Consider the following 18,943-nt stretch of genomic DNA (forward strand, 5'->3'; position numbering starts at 1 on the left):
GTAAGTTAATGTTCCCAGTCTTTGAATAATTGGGGGCATTTATGGATTTCATTTTGGTTTGGGTGTGTTAAAATAAATAAATAAATTCCTTAAAAGACCACGTGTCTTCTTGTGGCTGAGTTCAGGAATGGACAATGCTAATGAAAATAGAAGCATGCATTGATATAATAAATCTGAATCCTTTTGAATGCAGCCTGAACAATACTCACCAATGTGATCTGAGTGCAACAATCTTGCATGAACTTATTATAGCATGGGGGTGGGGTGGGGGTGGGGATATGTGATATGCCTCCCAGTTTTTGTTTGACTTCCATCAGCCCCAGTCGGTATGGCCAATAGTCAGGAATGAATGGCTTTTGGAGTCCAGCCATATCTGGAGGACCACAGGTTCCTTGCCCCTGCTGTATTCCATTTACATGTATAACACATAAGGGTTTCTTAGTCTTCCATCTCCTATGAGATTTTCCACTGCAGAAAGCAAAGGTGAAGTGAGTTTCCTTTCCTTCTCATTACCCCCAACTCTTGAAAGTGTGAAACATGGTTGAAGGAAACTTCCACCAACAGCAATGAAATGCATGCACTACAAATTGACCTGCAACAAAATGTGGCACTGTAATGTGTTCCTTTTCAGTGCCCGTGTATTTATTTATTTTAGATATATGCTGCCATTTTAAAATAAAAACCGATTTAAAAAATGATTCAAATCAGCCAGCCACGTCTTCTTTCAGGGTTCCATTCTCTCCACCCAGTTTTCCATTTCCCTCCAACAGACACTCAGCATTCAATGGCTACTGAGCATGTCCAGTCCTCATTGGATTGGTGTTGTTTTTTTTGGGGGGGGGTCCCCCTCCTAGATTCTTTTCTATTTTATTTTTTTAACTTCAGCAAACCTCAAGACTTACCTCCAAGCCTGCTGATATTCTTTGGTGTGGATTTTGACTACATAAGTATCAACACCTGGAGAACTGAGCTTGTTAAGAATACATAGAGTAGGATTACTGTAGTACTAATTTATGTGTGCATGGGAGCAGAAATGCATAACAAATCAAAATTCCAGGTAGGGCTGTGAATGGCTCCTTTCTGAAATCCTGGAGAGCTACTGCCAGGTAGTGAAGACAATACTGAGCTAGGTGGATCAATGGTCTGACCTCTACAAGGCAGCTTGTACTGTTCCTAAATTAAACAACTTGGTTACAGTCAGAAGACAGGTAGCTACAACCATTTATAATTAAACCATTGCATATGCCCAGCTTGTTGATCTGTACAGACAGACAGCTGTGCACAATAAGTACATCCCAAGACAGATTTTCATTCACAACCTGTCTATATCTGAAGAAGTGTGCATGCACACGAAAGCTCATACCAGGAACAAACTCAGTTGGTCTCTAAGGTGCTACTAGAAAGAATTTTCGATTTTGTTTTAACCTGTCTATAGTTTAAAAAAAAAATCCCCATGGGTGCGGAGTTCTAGATGTGACTACATGTAGTCTCCAAAATCTGAACCCAGGATAACTTCACAAAGCTTTTAAGTTTTTGGAAGGGAGGTTTTCCACCTTCATAACTGCTAAGTGCTGTCCATTCAGCCAGGCAGAGGGCCTGCTTGGTAGTGGTGCCCACCCTGTGGAACACCCTTCCATCAGATGTCAAGGAAATATAGTCGTCCCTTGGATCCCTAAAGCCTTGGTACTTGGACATTTTGGCTTCTGAATGCCGCAAACCCAGAAGTGAGTGTTTCAGTCTGCGAACGTTCTTTGGAACTCAAACTCAAACTGCAGGAGCTTCCTGCAGCCAATCAGAAGCCACGCTTTGGTTTCCTAATGTTTTGGAAGTCAAAGGGACTTCCGGAAACAGATTCTGTTCAATTTCCAAGGTACAACTGTAAACAACTACCTGACTTTTAGAAGACACCTGAAAGCAGCCCTGTTTTGGGAAGTAATGTTTGATATTTTATTGCATTATTATTATTATTATTATTATTATTATTATTATTATTATTATGATGTTGGGAGCCGCCCAGATGGGAAGGGTATCAATAAATTGTTGTTGTCATTGTTATCATTATCATTATCATTATTATTATTATTAGATTCACTTTAAAAATCTGGCCTCCAGGCCATATTCTCTCCATGCCCATGGGCTTTATTATGAGAAGTCTTCTGAGGGTAGAAGCTATGATGACCAGTCTCCAAAATGGTTTAAGGAGGATGATGCAATCCTGCCAAATGGCACCTATACCTATGTCTGGCATGTGACCCAACGGTCAGGACCTCCAGAAGATCAGAGAACGTGTAGGTCCTGGGCCTACTACTCTGCTGTAAACCCGGTAAGGCAATCTAATACAGAAAGTTTTTTTGTTTTGTTTTTAAAGCAGTAATACTTCTGTGTGAAAAGGGAAATGAATTCTTTCAACAGTAATGAAGAATGTGTTGGCTAATTTGGCTTCCAAATTTGTATGCCTTTTGCTTTTCAGATATATCTTTGGATTTGAGATTCCCTGTGTATTAAATGGGTGTGTGTGGAAATGACTATACTAATATGATTTAATTTATTATCTGCCTTTCAGAAGCTGGTCCCAGGGCAAGTTACAGCAATTTAAAATTCAGGATTTAAACAGTTTAAATTTATTACTTTCAAATTAACCACAAGAGTGTTAGAGATTTCAGAGTTGCCTACGTGCAGAAATGCAGCTGTCTATCTCCAAGCAATTAAGTAATTAACTAGTTGGCAGAAAGCCCAGATCTGCTCTCTCTCAGACTCTTAGCAATGACCTGTGATTGGTCAATTGAGTTCCTAAAGACTCAGCTCTGTGTGAGAGCTGTGTGGTTAGTGTTGTGTTAGGTGTTACTGTGTGGTGTTAGGTTGATGAGAGAGAGAGAGAGACAGAGAGAGAAAAGATTTTATGTTTTGTTTCTTTTCTTTTGTAAAGTCTGTAAATAGTAACTTATGGGTACTAGTTGCTTCAATCAATAAATACTGTATATAGTTATCCAGTGAGTTGCTGAGTTCCTGCGTTGAGCTGTCTAGTCAATTTCACAACAGCCAGAAGCTTCCAGAAAAGTCTGCGTCTAACTCTGCGGTGTCCAGGAATACGTTATACTCCTGACACTAAATCTTAAGAAAGAGCAGCAATTTACCTGAGAAACTAATTTTGGAACCTCTTTCCTGTCATTGTTTTGTAGGAAAAAGATATTCACTCTGGCTTGATCGGGCCAGTCTTGATCTGTCAAAAAGGAATGCTTGACAAGTATAGCAAGCCAAAGGACATGAGAGAATTTGTCCTGCTTTTTATGGTCTTTGATGAGGAGAAAAGCTGGTACTTCAATAAATATAAAAAGAAGACTTATGCTGAGAGAATTTCTGGAGCAAAAAGGGACCATAAATTTCCTGGTATAGATGCTTTCCTTTGTCTACTCTAAGATCCCTAGTGATGACGAATAATAACTATGACTATATGGAAGAAAAATGATAGGGATGTTTTCTGAATGTTAACATTTTGCAGACACAAAACACTTGCATGAGATTCTTTTCTCTCTGTTGTCACCCATGTTCCTGATAAGAGTTAGAATATAGTAGATTTACAACCAGAGGTCTCAAATTATTTTAGCACAACCAGTCCTGCTATTGACTATTCCCTTGCACCAATATCAAACTCATCTGATCTTATTTTTGCTTCAAATATTTTCCTGTTTCATTCCAAGGCCCCCCTCTTGATACATGTTAATGTATTCTGTTAATATTTTGTTAACAGAAAAATATCATTAACCTCCATCATAATACGCAAGTCAGTTTTCTCTTTCTTCTTCAAACTTAACACTGCATCCTTACTCTCCCTTTCAAATTGAATTATTCTATTTAAATAAAGTTTAACTAGAAAGGCAGAGATGTTTCTCAAGGCCATTGTTTATCCCATCAGTGGGCACTAATGAGCAAAAGTTAAAAAGTTTTAAGCCACTTTGGGCTTATATTTAACTCCTTTCCATTGAAACTGGAAGGGCTTGAGGTATTTAGTGCCAACTGGATTACAACCATTTTGATTTTCCACATCCAACCTGACAGTTGTAAAGCTAACTTGCACTAAAGCCCTTGAAAATCGCAGGTGGCAAGGAGGGCATTTCCTGGGTGCATTCTTTGAAGGTGATGCCTCCATTGAGAAAATAGGGACCAACTATGTGTTGTAGTTCTGTGATTAGAACTTCCAACATAATTGTTGTCCTGTAAAACCAGCCAGTTGTCATGTCCCAGTTTGGATGGTTGTGCCTGTAAACCTGCCATTTGCTACTAGCAACTTCAGGTGATGGTGGTGGGGACTATTTGGATTAGAGGCTTCTGCAGCTTCAGAGAAAGAGGCGAAACAGGACATGCCGCCCCTGGTGACTGCAAAAAACAAATTACCCCATGTTGCCACAAGATTATTATATTTCCAGGTTACTATGGTATGCTATGATGATACTATCTTAATTAAACCACGGAGCTGAAATACTCTTCTATGTCAAGGCTTTCAAGAACTAAGTAGTTATAGAAATTGCAGTTATGCATCAAAATGTTTAAAAAACAACAACCACAGAAGGATATGTTCTTTTTGTTCTTTTTGTTCCAGCTATTAATGGGGTTTCATACCACCTTCAGGGGTTGCGGATGTTTAAAGATGAGAAGGTCCACTGGCATTTGCTAAACATGGGTGGGCCAAAAGACATTCATGTTGTTAATTTCCACGGTCAGACATTCACAGAACAGGGAATGGAAGATCATCAGCTCGGTGTCTACACTCTTCTTCCTGGTAAATATAATCAGATGGATCCATATATTGTTGTCAGAAAATGAAATGCTCTTCTCTATGGTGTTGGAATGACTCTGAAGAATTCTTAAGTAGTTATATCAATGTGAATAAAAAAGAATGTGGGTTTTTGTTGTTGTTGAAAGAATGACAAATGACCCAGTCCATGTCAGCGTATAAACAACCCCTGATTTCCATGGTAAATGGCTGAGAAATCATTGCAATAGAATCCACTTTGCCTCCATTAGCCTTCTGAGATGCACTGGCTAACTCCTTTATGTTACATAAAAAGAGGTGTGACAAACTGGATCCAGCTGGTAGTCTGGATCCTAATATTCTCCATCGCCATGGGCCACTTTGACAGGTGAGTAGGCACCAACCACCTGTCAATCACCTGTGATCACCTTGACATCGGGCAAACCATTTCTCTTTGCAGACTGGGTTGAATACAAGTTAGTATGCAAAGAGAAAATGTTCTTGCCTACAGATCTGCTCTATTGATTTTTATCAGAAATCCCAACGTATGCAGTCAAAATACAGCACGAGAATTTAACCAAGAGCAACCACAAAAAAAAACCCCTGGATGTCTGTGAAAGTTCAAGAACCTTGCACCTGATGTCTTAATTCCTATTAGTGCAGAATCATTAAAAAAAAAAAAAAAACCAGTTAGAGTAGGCTTTGGTTTAATATGATGCTGCTCTACTCATCTTCTGACCACATTTGCAGTTTAGACATGTTTAACAAAAATGTGCATGCATTTCCTTTCTGCTTTTCAGGTTCATTTGGTACTGTTGACATGAAACCATCACGAGCTGGCACGTGGCTTTTAAAAACAGAAGTCGGTGAATATCAGGAAGCAGGGATGCAAGCCTTATTTACTGTTATAGATACAGGTAACAGAGTTTAACGATATTGAACCTCACAAAACAAGGCACATAAGTGCCATTGCATGGTTGGGAAGCATTGTGTGTACAGTGGGACTTCAAGCTATTGCTAGTAAATTGAGCGTTGTGTTGTACCCAATTTGTACTGGTCCAACTAGTCCAACTCAGAGTAGATGCACTGAAATTAATCAAGATGGCTTACTCAGGTCTATTAATTTCAGTGAGTCTATTCTGACGAAAACTTTGTTGGATGCAACCCATTGTCACTGGGACAGGCCCTGATTGGTGGGTACTGGCAGAGTTTCCAGGGATGCTGGGATTGTTAAAACTCCAAAGCATGTGAGCACTTTCTGAAGTCCTTTTGCATGCTACTAGGACCAGTCTCTTCACCTCTGAACTTCTTCAATGATGCACAACTTAGCAGAGTAGTGCAGCTTTTCCTAGGCAATGATCGAGACTGCTCAGTCAGGACGACGATCAGGAACAAAGCTGACGACTAGTAACTTGATTTTGTAGTTTATTATATAGTAAACTCACAAGCTATATACAAGTTACTATATACAGACATGAACTTCATCACTCTCCAAGCACTCCAGAATACTCCTAACTAGCCAAACAATGTCATAGTTCATGCTGCCTATATGAGAGACCTCAGCCAATCACCGAGCTGTTACTAGGTCCTCTTATCTCCAGGCAAATTTCTCCCATGCTATGTCTCCCTAGCCTGTAGTCAAAACACTAACTGCATCTCACAAACTTCCTAGACGCAATCAAAATACAATGGGAGGATGACATAGGATATGAAATCAACCCCACCCAATGGACCAGAATGTGGTCTAACCCCCCCTTTAAATCCACATCAATGAAAAGAAAAGAACTCACCCTGAAACTAACCTACAGGTGGTACCTAACACCAAGAAAATTAGCGCTAATACGCCCAGGAACTTCACCAAAATGCTGGAGAGGGTGCACCTCCACAGGCACATACCTCCACATGTGGTGGGAGTGCCCCAAAATCCAACTATTCTGGACAACAACCATACGAGAAATAGGTAAGATAACCAAGCAAGTGCTAGAAATCACCCCAGAATTGGTCTTACTAAACATCTTCCAAGACAATAATGCCCACTTACAACACAAAGAACTTATAATCCATCTACTCTCGGCAGCCAGAAACATCATAACCAGATACTAGAAAGACCTGTCAGGAGTAAGCATGGATCAATGGTACCAAGTAGTATGGGAAACAGCCCTACTAGAAAAACTAACCAGTAACCTGAAACTGACACAGGGACAAACAGAAGAAGACACCTTCACCCCGATATGGTTCCCCTACATCTCACACACACAGCCCAACAAGACAAGGACAAAAATCTACCGACAGCATACAAATCAATATGGCTAACCTGACCAAAAACACTCACCCACCCCACTCACACAGGAAACCAAAGGCCATCACAGCCAACCACAAATGACAATCTCAATTTGTAGGATCTTCATCGCCTACAAACAGCCACCAAATCTCAAACAGCTCCTCACCCACAATAATACAACAACAGGACTCAACATGGACACTGGTACCAGAGCCTGCAATAAACCCAGATGCCAACTTTGCTGCCACATAAACCCGGACAACACCATTACTGGTCCCAACAACATCAAACATACCATCTCAGGACTATTTAATTGCTCATCTTCCAACATTGTGTATGCAATCAAATGCCAACAGTGCCCTTCAGCTCTCTATATTGGACAAACAGGCCAAACCCTACGCCAAAGGATAAATGGACATAAATCTGATATCAGGAATCACAAGACAGAGAAACCAGTAGGAGAACACTTCAATCTCCCAGGACATTCTATAAAAGATCTCAAAGTAGCTGTCTTAATACAAAGAAATTTCAGAAATAGACTGGAAAGAGAAGTACCGGTAGCTGAATTGCAACTAATCACCAAACTTAAAACCATGGAGAAACCTGGTTTGAACAAAGACATTGGATTCTTATCTCATTATACATAACAAAGCTATCTTTAGCCATCTCACCCCTTGCCTTTCCCTGCAAGACTAATTGCAGCCGTTAAGAGTCGTCAACAGGTTTTCCACACCTATCAGCTGATCACCCATTCCCACCACCCTTCTGAGTAATACCCCTCCCCACTCCCTCACTATATTTAAGGATCTGGTGACTTCTGTTTCAGTGTATCTGAAGAAGTGTGCATGCACATGAAAGCTTATACCAAGAACAAACTCAGTTGGTCTCTAAGGTGCTACTGGAAAGAATTTCCTATTTTGTTTCCTATTTTGTACCAGAATTTAGGTAAGATTAACATGTTTGATCCCTTTCAATAGGATGCAAGCTGCCTATGGGTCTAGCAAGTGGCATTATAAAAGACTCACAGATCAGTGCTTCGAACTACATAGGTAAGTTAAATTTCAAAGTGAAGGAATTTAAGTTGTTAATTTGAATATGTTTTGCCTCTTTGCAAATGATATACTTTAAATTCTAGCCTCTAGCAATGGAACCACTACACAATAGACTACTGCTTTAATGAACGCCCATGTTCTGTAGTGGCCCAACATTAACACTTCCATTTTTTCCGTTGTGGTAGACATAAAGTATCTTTCATAGTACCAAAATTGACAGCACAAAAGGGTGATATACTAACCAGTAGGCATGCAATATAACATACTGCATATAACACGTTTGTTTAAATGTTTTTATTTACAATATTTATAAATATTACAATATTACAACTACAACAACACAATTTTTCCAAATACAAACAATTGTGAATTGTCCTGGCATTTGTACCCTACAGACTCTTATGATACATTATAATTATTATTCTAAAAAAATATCACCCCATTTCCCCCATATTTGTTAGTTTTTTACCATAGTCCACATGATTAATATATAAATATGTGCCATATTTTGCAAAATGAAAATAGATTATGCTTGCCTCTGGCTGCTCTAATTTGACAGGTCAGTTTCTCAGCCGTTCAGTGTGATTTGTGATGGTGTTTGGTTTAGCAAGCAAAGACCTCTATAAATTGGTTCTGAAAATGCCATCTCAACCTACGACTTGCCCTGCTGGTGATGAATTAGCAACAGCTATTTTTTCATTTGAAATGCATTAGAATGTGTTTGTTTTAGCAAGTTCTAGACTGCTCCTAAGAGCAGGTATTTTAAAAAAAATTCTCACTCACTATTTTGTTTAGAGATTGCCAATGTATTATTGATAATGTTTAGTATCTTGCCCATTCTTTTCATGAATGAATCAGTCAGTTCAAATGTGTTTCCATCAAAAACGCAAGGAGCATGCAAAAAAGGATGGTAAAGACCTTGGCTGTTCTGTTGATTTAGAATGTGTTAGCCTATTGTAGTTTGTAATGGGATTCAATGGCTTTTATTTATTGTTAGTAATGTAGTTTACAACCACTAAACTGCTTTTTTTAAACAATTGTTCTGAAAACTGGCATTGTTTAAGCTTTTCAATTTCCTTTTGCAATACATTTTCTGTTTGGTCTTACCCAGGATACTGGGAGCCTAAACTGGCAAGATTAAATAATGATGGAAAATACAATGCTTGGAGCGTTGGGAAGAACGAAAGTGAACATCCCTGGCTCCAGGTATGATTTGATCACAGAAACAGTTTTATGAGTATAGATTTGAAGTACTGTAACTTGATTTAAAATAGCTTGCTTTTCTTTTTTAGCTTAAAAAAGAGATACTGAGTTGAAGGTATGATGGCCTGTGTGGGTAAAAGAACCAATAGGCTAGACATCAGGTCTTTAAGCTTTGAACTTCTGAAATAGCCTAATGGATAAAGTTGCAGGCCAAAGAGCATTGAAACAGAGTAGGATAGATTTATTAAACTCTTGTAACTGGAAAATGTTCAGAAAAGAGCATGCAATATGATTAAGGAGCTGGAACAACTCCCCTATGAGAAGAGGTGACAACAATTGGGCCTTTTCCAGGTTAAATAAAAAGCAGAGTGAGGAGTAGGGCATGACAGAGGTCTATAAGATAATGCATGGTGTGGAGAACATGGTGAAATTTTCTCTCATTATACCATGGGGAAAGAGAAACGAGTCATTTTATCTTACCATCACTTGTATGGAATCAATAAGCCTGGCAGTTGGCAGCTAGTACATGGAGCCCAGGAACAATTTTTGAAATGGCTGATATAAATATTTTCTCAACACTAATATAACATGATAAACAGACAGACAGACAGAAAGAAAGAAAGAAAGAAAAACAATAAAGCTACATATTATATGAAAAAATGAACATTGAAAAATAAAAACAAACTGGCTGAGTCACAGCATACACATGGAACTAGTCATATACCATGGAGTTTTACGTGTGCATGTGCCAAAATCACACTTGTCTTTCTTGCATATAGGATACCTTTCCAATGAAACTGCACTTACCTGTATATGGATCTACTGTTTTGCTTCTGTATAGGTGGACCTAGAAAACCAGGTTCTAATCACCGGCATTCAGACCCAAGGAGCCAAGCAGTTAATGCGTTCCTTGTATACAATGGAGTACGTCATTGCCTACAGCAAAGATGGAAGAAAATGGGTTGCTTTTAAAGGGAATCACTTAGGGGCACAGAAGGTGTGTATATTTACTGTACTTGTCCCTGTTTTCCACTTGGGAAAAAAAATAGGCAGCAGGCATTGAAGTTTTTGCTCAAGGGATAATATAGATTAATATAAAGAGAGCCAATGTGGTGCAGTTGTTACTGTTAGACTCCTGGACTATGACATAGGAGATCAGGGTTCAAATTCCCACTCAGCTGTGAAGCTCACTGGGTGACCTTGGGCCAGTCTTGCAGCCTAATCTGCTTTCTAGTGTTCTGAGGATAGCATGTGAGACACATTCTGCAGGGAATGGCTTTTCCACCTGCCTTGCCCCACCCTCCAGCCCCGGGAGCCTTTATTAGAGAAACTGCTCTGCTACATTACTAACCTGATTATAGTTTAGTAATTCTTTATTGTAATTGATAAGTGCAGACTGTTAAATTATTATTTGCTGATGTTTAATTTTGCTGTTTACTATTGGATTCTAATGGATTATTGAATATTGCTTTGTTTTCTATAAATTGTTTATTTTAAAGTTATTGTGACTTTTTATAGCATCTGATTGTTACTATAATACTATTAATGTATTATTTGTATGTGTGTTTGAAGACGAATAATAATAATAATAATAATAATAATAATAATAATAATAATAATAATAATAATAATTTATTATGCAACACCATTGTTAAAATATCTGTGCTGGCTGTGCATCTACTACAGAGTCAGGTTCATGGTCCTTGCTTTAATTTAGGTCTAGAGTACCATAGGGATTGCCTAAACCCTAATATCCCAGCTTGAACACTGAGATCATCTGCAGGAGCGTCACTTGAGATGGCAAGGCTCATTTGACATCAACACGAAATAGATCCTTTAGTATGGTCAACCTAGTCCTGTGGAATGCTCTGCTAATATGGATTCAGCAGGCACCTTTAGTTTCAACCATTAAATGCCTGTTGAAAACTTTTCTGTGCTGCTAGTCTTATGCAGGTAATTAAGAAAAAGCTAGTTGATGGTCTCTGATTTTAATTTTTTACATGTCTTATTGCATATAGGTATTACTGTAAACCACGTTGATTTTTTAAAAAATAATATAGCAGTATAGAAATAAAGACAGAGAACAAAGTATGCCACCTTGAGCTCCTTTAAGGAAAGGTGGGATGTAAACGTAATAATAAATAAATATGAGAATACAAATGCTAAACTTATATGAATACTAGATGCCAGTGCTAAACATATATGACCACATGAAAGTAACTTTTCCCACATGTAGCCAATGAGGATATAAATGTGCATTGACATGTGTATCTCCATTCATATTGCAATTCTCATCTAGTCCCCACTTAACTGGCTGGGTGCATCTTCTGAAACACATCCCCACCTAGAGAGGCACCATTTATTATGCATGGTTAATTGGAATAAAAATTGTTTCAGTGCTGTTATGGTCCATCTTTTTTAGTCCAAGCAATTGATTAGAAATAGGCAGAATCCATGTAAGAAAATATACATGAGATACTTCACTGGAAGTGCATCCATTAACAAATACCACAGAGTTACTTACAGAGCTCTTTTGTTTCCATTAGGTTTTTGAAGGCAATTCAGATGCCCATGGAATAAAAGAAAACCTCATTGACCCTCCTGTTGTTGCTAGGTATATTAGGGTGTATCCAACCAAGTTCTCTAACAGGCCTACTCTTCGTATGGAACTCCTGGGTTGTGATACAGAAGGTAAGACCTGGACCCTGCAGCTGAGGCCTTTCTTTGTGTACATCTTTGCTGTAAACCATACTGTTGCTTAGGAGATCTAACCAGGATGTGTCCATATTTTTTCCTGATAGATTGCTTTATGCCGTTGGGAATGGAAAGTGTGGCTATCAAGAATGTGCAAATTACAGCCTCTTCTTATAAGAAGACTTGGTTGGGTTCATGGGAGCCATCTCTTGCCCGCCTCAATCTCAAAGGGAAGAGGAATGCCTGGCAAGCAAAGGTAAAGACGAAAGCTGCAAAATCGAAGCTTCTGCAGTTGTTTATTTTTTAATAATGTAAAAGTAGAGTAAAAATGAAATAATCAGGGTGGCATACAAGCTAACCATCATATTAAAATATCATATAAAGAAATCAACAAAAAAAGAGGAAAGAAGTTAGCGCTAGCGCTAGTGAATGAACTCCGTTAAAAAAACAAACAAACCTGTAGCTTGAAACAAAATAGGAAACAAAATAGGAAATTCTTTCCAGTAGCACCTTAGAGACCAACTGAGTTTGTTCTTGGTATGAGCTTTCGTGTGCATGCACACTTCTTCAGATACATGCACACGAAAGCTCATACCAAGAACAAACTCAGTTGGTCTCTAAGGTGCTACTGGAAAGAATTTCCTATTTTGTTTCGACTATGGCAGACCAACACGGCTACCCACCTGTAACTGTAGCTTGAAGTCATTGGATCTACTCCAGTGTACACAGGATCAGCAGTTGCAATGCCTGCAGGTGATATCCTTGATTAGTATATGGAAATGTGCTTGAATGAAATGTTGGTTATTTAGCTTTAAATTTTTCATTGCTTTCTTTTAACAACTGTGTTTTATTTTCTTTCAATTACTTCCACTTCACAAATTATTTTGATTGTAGGTCAACTAATACATATAATTAAATGAATAATGCATGGAAGGATGCTAAACACTTGGCTATTTTAGAGTCTTCATCCAGTGTTCAGTAACCCTGTGCACTTCTGTAGAACTCAGTTAAAGATTTGCATGTATTGCATATTCACCAGTGAACTTGCACAACTCAGTGTTATTATTGTTCTCATTAATTTTACAGTCCAATAACAACCAACAATGGCTGCAGATTGATCTCCTTCAACCTAAGAAGATAACAGGCATCATAACACAAGGAGCTAAATCAATGTACAGTGAAATGTATGTGAAGACATTTTCCATCCTCTACAGCGATGATGGTTCAGTGTGGAAGCCTTACATGAATGATTCAACTTCCATGCAAAAGGTACCAATTTTTCCTCCCCCTCCCTATTTATTATTTTCGTTTATGCTAAGCATCAAAAATGTTGGCCACTCCCCCCTACTACTGAGGTCTCCTTTAACAGTCCTGATTTGCCAGGTTTGACTCAGTGACTCTATACTGCCAAATCATTTTGCTTCACCAAGGATTTAGAGTTCTTACAAGCAATATAGGGACCAGTGATAATTAGATATGACTTGTGTAATGTGGAATAAAATACTAGAGCTACATCTCTGAACAGTGGTTTTATTGTAAATACCAAAAGCTTAGAGGCCTTAGGTCCAAATTCTAATGTGTAGCAGATCCCCCCACCCCACCCCACTGTGGAGACTGGAGCTTGGGAAGATCTCTGCCTGAGAATCATACAGTGGTACCTTGGGTTAAGAACTTAATTTGTCCTGGCGGTCCATTCTTAACCTGAAACTGTTCTTAACCTGAGGTACCACTTTATCTAATGGGGCCTCCTGCCGCCACTGGGTGATTTCTGTTCTCATCCTGAGGCAAAGTTCTTAACCCAAGGTACTATTTCTGGGTTAGCAGAGTCTGTAACCTGAAGCGTCTGTAACCAGAGGTACCACTGTAACTGGTAAGTGTTTGCTGTAGACTCAAAGGATGGCCCAATGGCCTGACACATAAGGGACTGCACAGGTTTATATGAACTTGGATATTATGTTCCATTGTGGGAATATGAGTTAGTCCAACCTTTTGTCTACTCATTGTGCATTCATTCTGCACTTTTGTCCACTTATTTTGTCATGCTTGTTTTCAGGTCTTCACAGGCAACATTAACAGTGGTGGCCTAGTCAAGAACTACTTCAGGCCACCAATATTTTCCCGATTTCTTCGTGTCGTTCCAAAAACATGGAATCTGAGTATTGTACTTCGGATAGAACTCTTTGGTTGTGATGTGTTTTAGGGGCTGAACAGAAGACTGTCCTACTAAAAGCTCTACAACCTTTAAGCTTGCTGATACCAGATGTTTTAAAAGGGGAAACCAGAACAAAAAACTCTTTTAGATTGATTATGGTGTGCGTATCCAAAGCACTTTAAGCTGTGGATTGGAATAGCTTTGAAAATTCAATTAAAAGACATTCATACCTATTTAAGTACTGTGAATGCATAAGATAAACAAGCAATTGTATTTTCCATTACTGTGAATAGATACCTTACTGTATTACCATCATTGCTTTTTCCTTCTTCTGCACTTCCCACCTTCCCTCTTCCATGCCCAGAACAGCATGCATAAACCAGATAGTAAGAGCAGGAATGAGGAATGGGGTCAGGAGTCTCTGATCAGTGAGCTGTCAGCAGACGTATGAGCTTTGTTTACCAAAGGGTTCTGAAGAGCCATTCCTTCAGGGGAGGTTAGTTGGTCATGTTCTAATTCAGGGGTCACCAACGTTTGTAGGCCTGAAAACACATTTGGATTTTTGAGACTGTGCTATCAACACCACCCACTTTTCATTTCTCCTCTGCGGATCACACCCCACCTCCATGAGAGACAGAAAGATAGTGCACATATTTCCCTTACTATGGGACCTGGATAGAAGCTGGATCCAGCAGAATTAATTTCAGCGTTGGAAAGGGCATAGAGCTGAAAGATAAGTGGGGAATAGCGTTGCTCTTTCAACTTCCTCCTTAAAGAGAGAAAAGGTAAGCACCCTCATGACCAAGTAGACAGCTCAGAGGGGGCACCTGGGCAAGACCTCAGGAGCTCCACTACAGCCACCGGTGCCACTGTTCTGATTCTTCACAAAAGCCATCCCTGCTGCTGCTGATAAATGAACATTCACAACATTTGAAAGTATAACTGATCTACGTAGACAAACACTGCCATTGGTTCTACATTATCTCAGATGAATTCCAAACCTGCCTAATAAAAGGGTAGTTCCCAAAGATAAGTAGGAAATCATAGAATTGTAGAGTTCTGTGATTTTCTGCGTATCAGCTAGATGTTTGTTCTTCCAACAATTATTGACTTCATTATATGTGGGGAAAACATTTAAAAGAACGTACACCGCATATTAGAGAATGATTTAAGATGAGTAGAAATGGTTATGTAAGGTATGTCTCCAAGTGCACAGTCATGTATTTTGCTAACTATTTATGGTTAGGTCTTCCTTCCATGACTTTGGAGGTGGATTAATACTGAAATTCATAAGCGGGTGGTAAATCTTTTTGCAAGGTGCTTAACGCTTTTTCAGGATCTATTTCATGATGTTATTCATATTTTCTGAATAAAATGCAAAACAATGCATATCTAATGTGTAAAAAGCACACTTGGTGGCAGCTCCCTTTTATTCCAACATCTTTAAAAAATCACTGATCTGGAAGATCTTTAGACTGCTACTAAGAGGCAAAGAAAATGTGTTGTATTCTTATTTCTGTATAACAAAACTGACACTGTATGAGGGGAAATGCTAGAAAGGAATTAGTTCAAAAACACTAAAATCATGGCTCAGTCAGTGTGGTGCAATGAGTAAAGTTTGCAGCCTGGGTGCAGGAACTTAAGTTCAGATTCCATCATCTCTGAACACTGACCATACTTGCTGCTTGATAGGATTTGGAGTCCAGCGCAATCTGGAAGGGGCATAGATTCCCCATCCTTCTATGAATAGCAAATGTTGCATTCTTTCCTGTTGTGGAACAAAGGCCCAAACTATATATGATGTAGGAGACATTTACTTCTTTTTTTAAGGTATAAAATCAACTGGGGCTCCAGTCACTGGTGCTATTGGAGGCATTTAACGCCATTCCCCACTGTTTCCCCAACTAAAATCAATTATCGCAAAGCTGCTATTAGTTCTAGTTGAGGAATGGGAGAGCCCCCACATGGGCTAACATCAATTTAGAAGTGGGGAGCAATTTCTATAGGGCAAATGGTGGTGGGGAAAAGGGTTGAACCAGGCATGGGCAAACTTGGCCCTCCTGATGTTTTGGGACTACAATTCCCATCATCCCTGACCACTGGTCCTGTTAGCTAGGTATGATGGAAGTTGTAGTCCCAAAACATCTGGAGGGCCAAGTTTGGCTGTGCCTGGGTTAAACCTTAATCAATTTCAGCCTACATCTGCTTTGAAGTAAATAAAAAGAATTTTGAGATATCTCACCATGACTTTCATGCAATTTGGCCCAAAGTCATACAAAACTGGATTAAGTGCTTAATTAGATCTAATCTGAGGCAGTGGTTGTTTTTAAAAATCTGAAGTTTTTTGCCAAGCTGACTACTGCTAGATGCATCTGATTCACTTTATCAAGCATGTTAAATTTTTAACAAATCATTCATTGTTGTTATTTCTTATAACTGTGAAGGATGAGTTTACTTCAAAGCATCTGACTCAAACTCTGTGTTGCAACATTATTATGTTTTTCTGTTCAGAGTTCCTGCACACAGCCAGCTCATATGCTTACCATATGAATATTATTCTTCCTGTATTCATTGTACTTTATTTAAACTGGATTTTATTTTCCATTTCACTTTTGGCAAATAACATTGTATTGGTCTTAAACAATCAGCTATGATCCTAGCTTAGCCTCTGACATCCAGCTATTTGTAGGGGTGTTGCACAAACATGAGTACATGGATATACTGTGTCACCTGCCTTTACCAATGCAGATAACTCAGGTTGACATAGCAGAGGGAAATCCTAGGATGCAAGGAAGAGAAACCTGCAAAAGTAAAGAAAGGAGCTACAGCTCTGCTTTGTTGTATCTGTGTGGTCCTTGGCAAAATAATTTCATTGCAATGTCTTCACTCTCATAAAATATGCTAATGAAAACAAAGCAAGCTTTTCATATATTTTCTTTAATCCCTCCTCATAATAGCAAGGATGATTTGGCTAAAAATAGTCTCATTTCACAGGTGAGAAATTGAGTTTGAGACCAACAACACAATTCTATTCATGTTTACTTGGAAGTCCCACAGTATTCAGTTGCTGACATCCAGATAGCTCAATATTTGCATGATAATTTTAATACAAATAATTTTAGTATTTTATAGTTAATGCAATATTGTATCATTGATTATTCTGTTCAGAATTTATGTAGCTTAACTCAGGCCAGCATTTTAAACTTTATAATAGTGTCCCCCCTTAGCTCACATCTTAATTAAATCAGGAGCTCTTTACAATACAGGTACACTATAACCAGGAAATATTCTTTTCCCTTTCTGTCGGCCCTCTCTTTTGCAATACATTCAGCTGATCTTATGTGGAATAAGATGATTCCTGGGTGACTACACCTGAAATTTCAAAAGACTATGCTTAGTCATTAGAGAGAAACAGTGTCATGTATGATGCTTGCTACAACATGCTTTGAGAGCGCCTTCAGCAATAACTGAAACTGGTTTTTTGTTGTTCAGTCGTTCAGTCGTGTCCGACTCTTCGTGACCCCATGGATCAGAGCACGCCAGGCACGCCTATCCTTCACTGCCTCTCGCAGTTTGGCCAAACTCATGTTAGTAGCTTCGAGAACACTGTCCAACCATCTCATCCTCTGTCGTCCCTTTCTCCTTGTGCCCTCCATCTTTCCCAACATCAGGGTCTTTTCTAGGGAGTCTTCTCTTCTCATGAGGTGGCCAAAGTACTGGAGTCTCAACTTCAGGATCTGTCCTTCTAGTGAGCACTCAGGGCTGATTTCTTTAAGAATGGATAGGTTTGATCTTCTTGCAGTCCATGGGACTCTCAAGAGTCTCCTCCAGCACCATAATTCAAAAGCATCAATTCTTCGGCGAGAAACTGGTTTACTCTGGTGAAATACTGTAGATAAGTCCTGAGGTGACTTCACACTGACTTTGTACTTCATGCAAAATTCAACTGAGAGAGGGATCCAGATTGTGTTATAAGGTTAATGAAGATTCAGGCTCCCCAAAGTTTCAGAGGGGAGAAGCTTCTTACATGATGTAGTCTAGAATGAAGTCTTGTTCTAGAAGTATAGACTAATCTAGGCAGGGCACAGAAGTAGCCCTGTTTCCTGAGCCCTTTCCACTCCTTGGAGCAGGGCCTTTTAAAGCCCCCAAGAATCCTGGGGCGGGGTGTACATTCATTGGAGCAGGGCCTTTTAAAGCCCCCAAGAATCCTGGGGCGGGGTGTACATTCATATGAGAGGCTCTCAGGAAGAAAGTACTGTTTGTCAATATCAATGTGGTTCCTCTATGTATGAGACCTGGGCCTATCCTGAATATTGTGGACATTTCCCTTAATACAGTGGTACCTCAGGTTACAGACGCTTCAGGTTACAGACTCCGCTAACCCAGAAATAGTACCTCAGGTTAAGAACTTTGCTTCAGGATCAGAACAGAAATCGCGCAGCGGCGGTGCGGCAGCAGCAGCGGGAGGCCCCATTAGCTAAAGTAGTACCTCAGGTTAAGAACAGTTTCAGGTTAAGAATGAACCTCCGGAACAAATTAAATTCTTAACCCAAGGTACCACTGTATGGAGCAAAGGCTATTTTTAGACCTGACCTTGGATTGGGGTAAAACTCCTGAAACTCAATAACAGAAGTTCAGTTGAAGTTCAGCAAGGAATGAGAAAGGTTGCTGTTGAGTGTACAGAAGGGAAGCCTTGTGGCTAGTAACCTTCTAGTACACTAATTCTCAAGGATTCCTCCTGCTATTTCTAGATCTGGATAGCAATCAATTGTGACAACACAGATTCAAAAACAATGTGTCAGATCAATGAT

General features: G+C 39.3%; 1 protein-coding gene across 1 annotated transcript in view; it reads left to right on the forward strand.

Moving 5' to 3' along the window:
• F5 (coagulation factor V) overlaps window positions 1-15,541 on the forward strand; it is a 47,023-nt gene extending 31,482 nt beyond the window's left edge. Inside the window, exons 15-25 of the mRNA XM_033146578.1 lie at window positions 2,087-2,323; window positions 3,180-3,387; window positions 4,598-4,777; window positions 5,551-5,667; window positions 8,009-8,080; window positions 9,195-9,289; window positions 10,128-10,283; window positions 11,833-11,977; window positions 12,088-12,236; window positions 13,067-13,249; window positions 14,034-15,541. Of these exons, the coding sequence (XP_033002469.1) occupies window positions 2,087-2,323; window positions 3,180-3,387; window positions 4,598-4,777; window positions 5,551-5,667; window positions 8,009-8,080; window positions 9,195-9,289; window positions 10,128-10,283; window positions 11,833-11,977; window positions 12,088-12,236; window positions 13,067-13,249; window positions 14,034-14,180 (1,689 nt within the window). The 3' untranslated portion in view covers window positions 14,181-15,541. The remainder of the gene's footprint in view (window positions 1-2,086; window positions 2,324-3,179; window positions 3,388-4,597; window positions 4,778-5,550; window positions 5,668-8,008; window positions 8,081-9,194; window positions 9,290-10,127; window positions 10,284-11,832; window positions 11,978-12,087; window positions 12,237-13,066; window positions 13,250-14,033) is intronic.
• Window positions 15,542-18,943: the final 3,402 nt, after the last annotated feature.

This window comes from Lacerta agilis, chromosome 4, assembly GCF_009819535.1.
Source record: "Lacerta agilis isolate rLacAgi1 chromosome 4, rLacAgi1.pri, whole genome shotgun sequence".
Classification (NCBI taxonomy): domain Eukaryota; kingdom Metazoa; phylum Chordata; class Lepidosauria; order Squamata; family Lacertidae; genus Lacerta; species Lacerta agilis.